Source organism: Onychostoma macrolepis, chromosome 06, assembly GCF_012432095.1.
Source record: "Onychostoma macrolepis isolate SWU-2019 chromosome 06, ASM1243209v1, whole genome shotgun sequence".
In the NCBI taxonomy this organism is placed as follows: Eukaryota; Metazoa; Chordata; class Actinopteri; order Cypriniformes; family Cyprinidae; genus Onychostoma; species Onychostoma macrolepis.
Genome location: NC_081160.1, coordinates 2,903,451 through 2,917,086, shown reverse-complemented (window position 1 = coordinate 2,917,086; position 13,636 = coordinate 2,903,451). Strand labels below are relative to the sequence as shown.

The 13,636-nt window shown below is 35.3% G+C and overlaps 1 protein-coding gene across 11 annotated transcripts in view; it reads right to left on the bottom strand.

The window, feature by feature from the left end:
* acvr1bb (activin A receptor type 1Bb) overlaps positions 1-13,636 on the bottom strand; it is a 31,763-nt gene that overhangs the window by 335 nt on the left and 17,792 nt on the right. For 4 of the 11 annotated variants that reach the window (XM_058777997.1, XM_058777994.1, XM_058777996.1 and 1 more), the window contains 3 exons: positions 4,422-4,666; positions 4,081-4,329; positions 621-3,148 (listed from right to left, as the gene is read on the bottom strand). In XM_058777997.1, coding sequence (XP_058633980.1) covers positions 3,057-3,148; positions 4,081-4,329; positions 4,422-4,482 — 402 coding nt within the window. In that variant the 5' untranslated portion in view covers positions 4,483-4,666 and the 3' untranslated portion in view covers positions 621-3,056. Of the gene's footprint in view, positions 1-620; positions 3,777-4,080; positions 4,330-4,421; positions 4,667-9,633; positions 10,016-10,404; positions 10,501-10,729; positions 10,810-10,910; positions 11,009-11,102; positions 11,984-13,636 lie in introns of those variants that run through there. The other 7 variants (XR_009271621.1, XR_009271620.1, XR_009271622.1 and 4 more) reach the window with 7 other exon arrangements.

The following is a 13,636-nucleotide window of genomic DNA, read 5'->3' as shown; positions in this document are numbered from 1 at the left end:
ACTTCTAGTTACTGCAAAAAGTAATATTGTTACTGTAACTAGTTAATGTCCGACACTGTATGCAGACACATCTATAAACTGATAGATTCAACTTATTCAAACAATAAACACAAACTGGTTTAAGTCAAATAGCAATTAGTTTGATTAAATGATGCATTCAAACATAAAAAGTCAATTAAATGTTTCTGTCAGCATCTAAAGTTAAAAGTGATTAAATGAGGTAAAGTAAGTGAGGAATGACAGCAGCGCCCTCTCGTGCTGAACATCAGTAATGATAGCTGGAGAAATGAATGCAAAACCTCAGGCAGGGGCCACTTGTGTGTTTAGGGGGCACAATTTTAAAATTCATCTTAACCTGAAGTATTATTCATTCAGTCATTTTTCACCATGTCATGTATCACTGTAATCTCTAAAAGTAATCTAACAATTTCAACTAAATTCAATATTTCATCATGTTTCATTTATAACCAAATAATTTTGTATTGTAGTGTCAGAGGCATCATGCACTTATTATTTTTGAGGGGGGCTCTCATGCTTGTCATGTGACACACAGCAGCCACAATACCACTGTATAACTGATATAGGCTTATGTCCTACTGAAAAAAACAAACAAACAAAAAAAAAACCACAGAAAATTTTAATGGTTTCCACTAAAAATACCATTACAAACATTACAAACCATCAACTTTTAACCATTAAAAAATGTGAGCAGATGATTTCAGGAGAAAATATCCTAGCAGATTTCTATAAAGTGTTGTAACCGGGCGTATGATGCAGAAGGTCACATTTCATCCACACCAAATTGTTGCTAACAACACAAGCTTTCATACCATATTAAACACTGGTGATCTGGCTTAAAAGGGAAAAGTTATACAGCAAAGGTTAAAAATATAATAGATTCCAATAACACAGCAAGCTTATAAAAGACATAAAATACAACATTAGTATATATTGTCTATTGAGTATATTGCTTTAATAGCAGCAGTAATTATTGATTGTCTTTTTGGCAAAGTCCATAAAAGTTTGTGTGTTCTTTGTCTGCATTTAGAAGAGAAAAGGGCACGTTTCCTTTGGAATGCAGTAAAGAAAAGGGGGAGCCGTTCTGAGGTCATGCGAATGTAACGTTGTGTAGATCTGGTTATTTTCTTAGCTTAGACGGAGCTATGAGTCAATCGTTTGTGTTTATCAGATTAGTAGTTTGTGCGTAAAAGGGTCGCGGGTCTCGCGAGCCGTCTGTTTCTGGAATATCTCCAGATAAGCAGTTCTTTGTACTGTTGTTTATTCGAACTTTATTTATGATAAGCCAGTCAGGAACAACATTGAAGTTCTGTTCTTAAATACGCCCAGATGTAGAAAGGGTCCTTCTCTTCTCCAGTCTATCATTGTTTTTATGTGTCTCATGAGAAGAGAGCAGGACGGGAAGCCAGTCAGACAATTGGCCGTTGTATTGATCATTTATTAATTTTACGACTGCAGATGGCTGAGAGAAGACTTCTTAACATCTTCTAAGGAATGTGCTGTTCTGCGATTATTTTGTGTGTTGTTCAAAAGAGATCCTACATTGAAATCGGCCATTTGTCCAGCCCTCTTGGTCTACACTGGGCAGAAACACATGCGGTGACTTATATAATAACCAGGGACTAATTTTGTTTACCAGCATCATCATATTTTGTCTTTTTTCAGTTACATTCTGCTCTCAAGGCCTATGGAGTTCCCTGGGCATCCCCTATTTCCTCTCATCCTATGTGGGATTGGATCGCACTAACCTCTGGTTGGCCATCTTTAATATATAGTAAACTTAATGATCACACTGCAAAGTCTCTTTCTATTAAATCTATCTGGAATCGTGAATTAACAGATTTTGATTTATCGGTCGACTGGGAGAGAGTGTGATCTAATCTAATCTTAACTTCTAAAAACTTGGCTCATCGTTTCATCCATTTCAAAGTCATCCATAGAGCATACATAACTCTTTACAAGAGGTTTAAAATGAAACTGCAATCGACCTATAACTGTCATATCTGTAACACTGTATCAGCAGATACTTTTCTCCACATGTTTTGGGAATGTCCAATTGTTGTCAATCTGTCTTGTCCTTTTTACTACAAATTGAAATTGTTGATGGTGTGTCTGTTGTTCCCCCCTCCCTGTTTATTTGTTTGAGTGGATGTTGTTTTGAAAAAAATAAATAAAAGAAATTGTGTGAGTGCCAGCCAGCGAATGCAGATTTGAATTTAGCAGCTGGTGATGTTTTTCTTATATATATATAGAGAGAGAGAGAGAGAGAGAGTTTACAGGACAACTGCTCATTTCACCCAAAATTGTTTGCTATGATATGATTGCAGATTTAGGGGGGCCAAAGGAGGGGCCAAGCTTGTTGACAGGGGGGCACTGGTATGCAGCACTTTTAATTATATTTAATTTTGTGTATTGAAATGATATAGATTTATTTTTTTCCCCCTTTTTGAGTGTTATATTTATTAAACTTATAGTAATAGGTTTGCATATTGCTAGTTTTAGACATTCGACTAACTGAAATTATGTAATTATGTAATGTTCATATGAAGAGGGTCTTATTTTGCTTACTTTTTTTTTTTTCTAGATATGGGGTTAAAATTCGTGCCCCTCACGCCCTAGTGATGATGTTTCTGTTCAGAAGTGTCAGGTGAAGTGAACTTTGAACTCTCAGATAACTCCATGTCACTTTAATGTCAAAATAGTTATAGCTACTGCTACTTTTACTTTTTGATATGTGACTAATGTAAACCATCTTATTTTTTCCACATTATACATTTCTTTTAATATCTTGTTTATTTGTATACACTTACAGTGGGGTCCAAAATCTGAGATGATTAGTGCTTCTTTTTTTGCATTGTATATTTTTTGTACCCATGCTGTTTGTGACAAATAATCAGATATACAGCATGACATGAAACATATAATCAAAAAAATCTAATCTTCGCTTTATCTGCACATCATCGTCAGTCTGAGAGAGAAGTTTAGGGCGATCGCTCAGGCCACATACACTCACTCCAGGAATCTAGCCTGCTTTGTGTTCACTTATAAAGGCCTGCAGGCTCTCCAGCAGCGCTTGCAGGGAAAACAGCTGCAGTCTCACTCGTTTCTGGCTGCCTGTGTTGGAGGCTGGCTGGTGTTTGGAGAAAATAACAACATCAACAGCCAGGTTAGTGGAACTGACATTATTGGATTATCATTCTAATATGCTGACTTGCTTCTCAAGAAACATTTCTTCTTATTGTCAATGTTGAGAACAGTTGTGCTGCTGAATATTTTTGGGGAAACTGTGATGCATTTTATTTTCAGGATTCTTTAATGAATGGAAAGTTAAATAGAAATATTTTGTAACATTATATTTACTTTCCCTTTTAAACTGTCCAAATGGCAGTGTGTCACAGTTTTCACAGTAATATGAAGCATATCATTAATTGTAATAATCCAGTGAGATTTTTACAGTACTGTTAAAAGTTTTAGGCATTTCTGTCAAAAATAATGTCATAAAAAGATTTTCTTTATCAATTAACTTCTATTAACTAAATTAAAATCAACATTTGGTGCGAGCATCCTTTGCGTTTAAAGCAGGTTTTGTCCTAGGTACACTTGCTCGTAGTTTTTCAGGGAGCTTTGCAGGTAGGTTTCTTGAAGCATCTTGGAGACACAGTTCTTCTGGATTTAGTCTGTCTCAGTTTGTTCTGTTTCTTCATGTCATTCCAGACAGACTGATGATGATCAGATCAGATCTCTGTGTGGAGCACTGGCTGTTGTCAGACAAAAATCTCACTGATTATTACAATTAATGGCAAAATGAATGTTTGGAAATGTAAACTGATATTTCCTACTGACACACTACAGCAAAAGATAGAAATAACGGACTTAAAACCATTTTTAACTGATGAAAATACTAGTGTTCTAATAATTTTGGTCACCGCTGTGTGTATGACATGAATATAAATATATAAAATAAAACCCCATTCAAAATATTAATACAAACTACAATAATATATAAATAATACTAAAATAACACTGTTGCATACATGCATAAACAAACCATGCAATACTAACCAGAACCAGATCCTGAGGTGGAGAGGTCGTAGATGAGGTCCTGTAAGGTCTTGTCCTTGGTCAGGAACATGTGTTCAGTGCTGGGATCCTCTACCTCCAGTCTCTGCCGGTGACCGTAGGCCCGCTGGTGGTGCAGGAACAGGAAGACACCCAGCAGAACCAGCACACACAGCACAAAGACCGGCACCACCACCACTGCAGTGAGCTCCAGCGGCCCCCAGTCCTGCCCTGAACCCGGTCCGCTTGTCACTGACAGAGAACATGCTGCATTAGCTCATCATCTGGAATTCACAAGCCGTTTTTGATAATGATTATAGCTGATATAAAGAACTGATGCTCACCGGTTGGCAGGCTGAGGTCGATGCTGTTGCAGTAATCAGAGTAGCAACAATGTGTGTTCATCAGTCCCTTGATGCTGAGGCAGTAGAAGGGCTTGTGCAGAGGAACCAGCTCCACTTTCTGGATGCAGAACCGCAAAAGCTGCTCCTGTCCATCAATGATTGAGGTGGAGACCACACACGCCCGTTGGTCTTACACTTATACCCATCCATTCACACACTGTGGTGTGTGCAGTTACAGAACAGAGCTGCAGAGAGAACCAAAATTATATATTACATGTATATATTAACACTATAATCAGAGCTGGGTAGTAACTGAGTACATGTAATCTGCATTACGTAATTAGATTCCAAAAATTAAGTACTTGTAATTAGAGTAAGTTACATTTTAAAATATTTGTAATCAGACTACAGTTACTTTTTATGGATTACATGATTACATATTATTTACACAACAGCAATAATTTATTCATAATTTATTGATTCTTCCTAATTATTCTTTTTCATCTTTTAAATTGTCTTTTCTAAATTCTGCTTATATACATTCAGAAAGTCTTCCAGTTTTGTGGACATTCACACATAGATCAGTCATTAGTCAGGTGGCGACACAGCATTTGACCACTGGATTTACAAAAATCATTTCAGGTTTATGAAGTATTTCAATATTGCATCAACTACTGATGAGCACATTAATTCTTATTTGAATTATCACTCAGTCGGTTATTTTACCATGTATTACCTTGGAAGGCGTTTGTCTTTCAAACACATTAAAATGCACAAATTCACCAACTTTTTTGTCATCTGATCCTCTTTCACCTAATATGTGACCCTGGACCACAAAACCAGTCTTAAGTCACATGAGTATATTTGTAGCAATAGCCAACAATACATTGTATGGGTCAAAATTATCAATTTTTCTTTTATACCAAAAATCATTAGGATAGTAAGTAAAGATCATGTTCCATGAAGATATTTTGTAAATTCCCTACCGTAAATATATCAAAACTTAATTTTTGATTAGTAATATGCATTGCTAAGGACTTTATTTGGACAACTTTAAAGGCGATTTTCTCAATATTTAGATTTTTTGCACCCTCAGATTCCAGATTTGCAAATAGTTGTATCTCAGCCAAATATTGCCATATCCTAACAAAGCTTATTTATTCAGCTTTCAGATGATGTATAAATCTCAATTTCAAAACATTGACCCTTATGACTGTTTTGTGGTCCAGTGTCACATATATTTGTTTATTTGAAGTACCCCTGAGATTTCAAAATAAATATTTTAATAATTAAGTATCACATTTGCATGTTCCTGGTTCTCTGACATTGGTTAATGGTCATATGGCGTGCAGGTAAACATAAAATATTTCTTTTTAGGAAGTGAATTATTTTGATTGTTATCTTAAAACGATTTATTTTAATTCTACATTTTATGATTTAATTACATAAAATGTGTGTGTGTGTTCACTGCTGTGTGTGCACTTTGGATGGGTTAAATGCAGAGCACAAATTCAGTATGGGTCACCATACTTGGCCACATGTCACATCACTTTCACAAACTCCCTGCAGTTCCTTTATGAACCCCAGTTTGGGAAACCTTGATGTGATATAATGTTTAATGCACTTCATGTTGTTAATTACAATGAAAGGAATATATTTTCTCACTATTTGTATTTTTACATGATTATGTCACAAGATTCTCCTATTTAAATCAATGTGATAAACGAGTTAGGTCAAAAGTAATCCAAAAGTAATCTAAAAGTAATCTGATTATATTACGTAAAATGTGTAATGTAATGGATTACGTTAATGACTAAAATTTTTGTCATGTAATTTGGAATCAATAACGGATTACAATTTGTAAGTAATCTACCCAGCTCTGGGTACAAGATTATCCTATTTAAATCAATGTGAAAAACGAGATCTGATTAAAATCTGATTATATTACCTAAATTGTGCAATGTAATGTATTACATTACTAATTACATTTTTTTGTCATGTAATTTAGAATCAGTAACATATTACAATTTGTAAGTAATCTACCCAGCTATGACTATAATATACACCAAGTAAGAAATAATTAATAACGGGTCGTTGAATTAACGTTTGTCACATAAAGACGTTTTTGTCCATAAACGCTCAGTGTCATTTTATTTATTTTTATTTTATTTTCAGGAAAATGTCATTTTCGAGCCAGTAACAGAGGTTTGAGCCGTTGATAGCAGACTAATGCAGTTATTAATGCAGTTATGAGAGAAAGATTAAGTGTTTGTAAATCACCCGAGTCTGCATCTCTCAACAGAGCCTGGCAGCAGTGTCTCTAATAGCGAACTTTTAGGTTCATCTGCTTCAAGGATAGCGCTGTACCTCGCTAGTAAGAAATGTCATTGTAGCCTGCTAAAATTTAAGTTGCTAAACAATTTTACTGATCAAACTGTTAAACGCTAATAGCACGTTTCTGTGCACGTGTGTTTCCATGTGTGCGAGTACTGTATGTGTGTGCGTATGTAGAAAAGCGAGCAGGAGAGTATGTGCTTTCCGTCAGAAGCGTCATGCCCATTTAAAGTGAGGGGGCACGTGCCCCCTCAGATTTTTGAGCCAAGTGGATTTTGAACAGTGTTGGGCTAGTTACTCAAAGAATGTAATATATTACTCATTGCTAGTTAGTCCTTTCAAAAGTAATATTGTTACTTCACTTATTACTTTCTGGCAACAGTAATTAGTTACACTACTAGTTACATTACTTTTCTTCACGCCCCACAGAAGTTGTAACTTCCAGATAAAATTCTTCTAGAATGTTACTAACAACATATTTCTGCCTCATCATTTGACCAAAATCCACATTGGATCGCAGTCAGAAGTTATTACAAGCACTCAATAGTGACTGATGGCATTCAAGTATAAGTGTTGTATTCATCTCATTAATTGTCATGTGTAGCTTGAAGTAATTTTTCCATTCCCCATATGCGATTAAGTTTCGTTATGTATTTTATCAAATTACATTTTGTAAGAAACTGTTTAATTTTCCAAAAATATTTTAATTATATTAATATAATATACCACATGCTGATCAGAGGGATGTAATGCCAGAGTAAAGTAAAGCCACAACTTACACAACAGATCTTTTTCCTGACAAAATCAATATAATGCAATATTTCTATCTGCTGAATGTAAGCTTTTCCATATTCCAAGCTTGCGTGCTGCACTGGGGACATCACATGCATGTGCGAATCATGAAAATTATGAAAATAAATCTAGGAATTATTTGATTGTTAGTTTTAAATTAGCGGGTTGAGGCACCAAAAGTAACTAAGCTGTTTTATGGAAAGTAAATATTATTACTGAAATCTTATTAGTAATTAGTTACACTACTAGTTACTGCAAAAGTAATATTACAGTAACTAAATTACTAGTAACTATTTACTGCCAAAACAGCTTCCAAAAGACAAAAACAGCCGATTAATATTTTCTATATTTAATACAATCGCACAGGCGTGATTATATCGTTCAGCGTCATATCATCAGCCGCTAAATTCAAATCTGCATTCGCTGAGCCAGAGACAGACGCGTTTTACAGCACTGCGCATTAAACCAATCACACACAATGCTGTTGAGCTTATGAATGCAATGACCAATCAGAGGTGTTCAGATGAGTCATCACTAAAATGCCGTGTTTTCTTCACTCGCCGCTGACTGAATACCTCTTTCTGGCGAATTCTCTCGTCAGAAACAACAAAATACAAATGTGTATACGAATCTGTAAGTAAGACATTAATTTCACAGTGTAAACAGCTTCAGAGATTTTAAAGGGAGTTTTGAGAGTGCTTGAACTCTAGACTGTCAGTGAAAATGTTCTTTGATAATGTATGTTCTTTGCTCTCTTTCTGTACAATGAAAGTGTTATATTAGTAGCCTAACTTACAATGTTTTTATTCACATTAACTTTCAATGTTAAATTCACATTAAATATAAAGTCAGTCTTATTAAAATATGTTATGGCATGACACCCATATCTGTTAATTAAGTAAACAGACAGGTTTTTATGCATACACTGTAAAAAAAAAAAGTTGAGTAAACTTAAAATAATAAGGCAACCTATCGCAAGCGCTTTTTTGAGTAAACTCAACAAACAGGGACTGAAGTCCACCCAACTCAAAAGATTACGTTAAGGTTACAAGTTGACACAACATAAATTGTCATGTTTACCTAATGAATTACAGAACTAAATATTTTTTGTTTACTGAACAAATAGGCCTAGACTGATTTATTATATATTATTTAAATAGTCTAATTAAAGAAGAGACCATAACATAGGTCAAATAATTTTTTTATTTAAACATTCTGTGTCCAATGCACAGCAATGACATAACAGTATCAAATATTGCCTTTTAACTTCTTAACATTATACACTGAATTCAATGCATTGAATGTTAAAGAAATCCACAAAACCGGTGTTAATTATACCATACAATGTTAGCTGTCCTGTGACATGAGGCACATTTGCAAATGTACTTAACATTTTTGGTAGATTTTAAAGTAACAATTATGTGAAAACTTCTATTCTGCATATTTTAACATCAACCTAAATGTTCCTCAAAAACAATTTGCCATTATATATATAAGAAAAATAAAGCATCCGAGTACACTACAAACCCTACTCAGCAGCTATAAGTACACTGTACTTTTTCTTGTCAGAACATACACTGATATGCCTGTAATCGAATCTTGACCCAGATCTTTGGAAGTAGAGTGTCTACACAGAAATAAAATACAATTACTTTGTCCAGGAAAAAAAAAAAAAAACACTAGGAGAAACTCCAGCCTGAAGAGATCGTTCACCCAAAATGAAAGTTTTTCATCATTTACTCTAATTTACAACTGGAGTTTTCTAAACCTGACTTTCTTTCTTCTTTTGATCACAGAAGATGATATTGTGAAGAATGCTGATAACCGATCAGTTGAAGGTAGTCACTGACTGGCTGCCACAGGATTAAAATATTATGACAGTCAACCCTTTAGTTGTCAGCTTTCTTCACAATATCTTCTTCTGTGTTCAAGAAAAAGAAAGAAAATCACAGGTCTGGAACAACATGAGAGTGAGTAAATAATGAACTTTCATTTTGGGTGAATTTTCCTTTAAGGCAAAGGCTGAAACAATCAAACAAACAAATAAACAAAAACCTTAGCAGTAATTAGCACACTGAATGAAAACAGGTGTTTTTTGTAGTCATTAAGTATAAAAGTATTAAAAAAAGCCAACGCAAGAACGTCATTTAAGTGGCTTCATCCATTTAGCAAAGTTTGGATTTCAATGACTGCACTCTAGCTGAGCAGGTACCACCTAGATCCATGATGACTTCAAAAGTGTACTTCAATTCTTTCAGATATTCCATGTTAAATGCATATAAGAGGCCAAACAAATATGCAAATGCAGATGGAAGATCTTTAATGTCCTCAAGCACAATGGCCTCCTCCAAGATTATGGCCATGTTGATAACAGTGGGCTGCGATGTAACACCGGCAACATCATCTTCCTCCACAGTCAGAATTCCAATCTTTACACCTTTGGTGCAGCAGTTCACAGAATTCGTATCCTGGGAGAATAATGGATGGGAGGTAGGTATTAATGGAAGTGTAAATTTACATATAATAATAATAATAATAATTACTATTATTATTTAGAGGTGCAACGATGCGTGTATTCGTACAGAATGGTTCACTGGGCAAATTCCAAATGGAAGTGATAATCCCTATGTCCTACTCCCTTCAAAAGGTAGAGTCCTTGGAGTGGGGACTTTTGGGTGAGCAGGGCACGTGCCTGCCCTTCCATTGGGAATTTGCCCGTGAACCGTTCTGTCTGAATACACGTCTGTCCCCTATTATTATTATTATTATTGTTTGTTGTGTAAATAAACTGAATACATGTAAAATATATATAGTTTACAAATGGATTTGGAAATAGGGTATGAAAATGGTAATTTACCAGGCATATCTTGAGCAAATTTGCTGACTTCTCAAGCAGGAAAAGTAGCAATCCCTCAAGAGCCGTTGTTTTACGATGTTTGGTAATGTCACTCACCTTAAAAACAAACAAAACAAACAAACATATATTTTGTTTATAAAATCTGCATTTGTTCTTTCTGCTTTAGGAGGTGAAGGTACAGTACACCCAAAAATGATTCTGTCATCTTTTACTCTAACCCACGTTAATCCAAACCCATATAATATAGGAAGATGTCTACACGGTCAATGCATTTTTTACATGATAAATAAAATACAGTCGATTATAAAACATGATAACTACGTACCAGTGATTTTATAGAAAAGCTGGATTTATCTGGCACGTCAGCTTTGAAAAGAACTCAATGTGCACAACATCAGAAACACGCTGCGAAATAGATTAGGCCGTCAGTTTGAGAAGAGCAAAACATTAATTATACATGGCAAATAAAATACAGTCGATTATGAAAAATAAAAAAAAGTACTTACTTAATTTTATAGAAAAGCTGGATCGATCAAGCACGACGCCACTCGTCCTTCACGTTAGCATCGACAACCACACAAAAGTGCGCGAAAACAGAAACACGCTGCAAAATAGATTAGGCCGTAAGTTTGAGAAGACCATATTCATTATACATGGCAAATAAAATTGATCGATTATAAAATATTATTACTACATACCAGGCACGATATCACCCCTCATCAGCATCAACTTTTTGAAATCTGCGTCATACAGCCGAAGTAGCTGAAGTATCAAAGTGCGCATGCGTTCAAGGTTCAAACTGCGCACGCGCAAACAAGAAACGTTAGAATCAATGAAAACTTAAACTTCTTAGTTAGATCAACAAAATATTGCATGTTTTTAACATTTAAGCAACGAATTTGTTGAATCAACTTAGTATAATGCATGAACACTTCCAATGAAAATATCATAGTTCATTTTACTGTTTTATGTTTATTAGGAGGACTTTTTGAAAGTTGGCTTTTTTACAGTGTAGTTAATAGATTACATTATTAGGTTACTTTGACCATTGCCCACTAGATCAACTAACATAATCTATAAAAGGTGAGAATCAAGATATTTCATGATATAGTTAATACGTTTGGGAATGTTTCGAATAAAAAGGAAAAAGTAATTAAAACACAAATGCTGTTGTGGCTGCTAAGTGTCACAACCCCCACTGCATTCTTTCCTCCCCGCCACACAATTTTTCTTGGTTAAAGATTCAGACATCAGGTCTGTATAAGAGCAGCCAGACAGAGATGATTCAATCAAACTTGGACCAGAACACATGTAAATGGAGGATGTAGACGGTCAAAAGTGAAGAACAGCAGACCACACAGACTCGACTCATCTGAGCTGCCTTAAGCAATGATAGATGAGAGGATGTGCTTTGGGGAGATGCCATCTAAAGAACTAAAGCATTTTTGTGTTTATAAGAGAGAGTCTCAAGACATATTTGTGACCCTGGACCACAAAACCAGTCTTAAGTCGCTGGGGTATATTTGTAGCAATAGCCAAAAATACATTGTATAGGTCAAAATTATCGATTTTTCTTTTATGCCAAACATCATTAGGATATTAAGTAAAGATCTTGTTCCATGAAGATATTTTGTAAATTTCTTACTGTAAATGTATCAAAACTTAATTTTGATTAGTAATATGCATTGCTAAGAACTTCATTTGGACAACTTTAAAGGCGATTTTCTCAATATTTAGATTTTTTTGCACCCTCAGATTCCAGATTTTCAAATAGTTATATCTCGGCCAAATATTGTCCGATCCTAACAAACCATACATCAATGGGAAGCTTATTTATTCAGAAAACTGACACTTAAAGTCCGTGTAAAGAGAATTCTGAGAATTGTTTCTAAACACATTACAAATGTTAGAAATGTATTGCTGAAACACATTACATAGACACTGAACTATGTAGTACTGAATTGTGGAGTTAAACCAGTTTTTCACCAATTCTATGTTCAGGATTTTTTGGGCGGGGCTAAAACGCCCCTAACACTATAATAACTATGTTGAGAGATCAAGTTAGTCTTTTTGAATATCTGTGATGTTAGATACAGATTCTAGGCAGGGACGGTTCACTGATACCTGGGTCTTAGCCCAGAGACATCAATAGGTGGCAGAATACATACCATTTAAAAACATGGAGCGTTCTTATGCTCTCCTATACTCACATAATAACCTCTCCCTTCTAAGTGTGACCTGAACCATTTGAGTACCATCCCAGAAAGCCCGACCCAGTTTTCCAGTCTCTCTAGAAGTATGTTATGATCAACAGTGTCAAGCGCAGCGCTAAGATCTAGTAGTACCAGCACTGATATTTTGCCACAATCAGAATTGAAGCAAATATCATTTATTATCTTAATAAGCACTGTCTTTGTGCTGTGATGCACTCGGAAACCAGATTGAAAATTGTCCAGGTATCCATTGAGTTTTAAGTAGTTGTTCAGCTGATTAAAAACTACCTTTTCAATAATCTTACCTATGAAAGGAAGATTTGATATTGGTCTATAGTTGCTCAACATTGTGTTATCAAGATTGCGCTTTTTCAGAAGGGGCTTAACAACTGCAGTTTTCAGGAAGTTTGGGGAGTTCAGGGAGTCCCAGAAAGAAGTGAGGCGTTCACCACTTCTAAGAGATCTGCTTCTAACCAGTTAAGCACACTTTTGAAAAAAAGATGTGGGAAGTGTGTCAAGATAGCAGGTAGATGATTTAAGGTGCTGTACTATTTATTCCAAAATTTTGCTATCAATTGCTTTAAAAACAGACATAGTCACTTCTTTTTGAAATTGCGGTCGAATCTGTGTGACCTCTGCATAAGATGTGCCAATCTCCTTTTTGATATTATTGATCTTCTCAGAAAAGAAGGAAGCAAACTCATTGCATTTGCGGTTGGAGAGCATTTCACTGGGAATCTGACTTGGGGGGTTTGTCAGTCTCTCCACAGTAGCAAAAAGAGTGCGAGTGTTGTTTAATTTACTGTTTGAGAAGAAGGTCTGTCTAGCTGTGGCTAGTTTCACATTGAAAGCATGAAGGCTGTCTTTATAGATGCTATAGTGAATTTCAAGTTTGTCTTCCGCCACATCCGCTCAGCTTTTCTGCATTGTCTTTTCATACTATGAACTGCTGTTGATTTTCTCCAAGATGATTTTTGTCTGCCAGTCTTCTTGCTGACCTTTACCGGAGCAATATCATC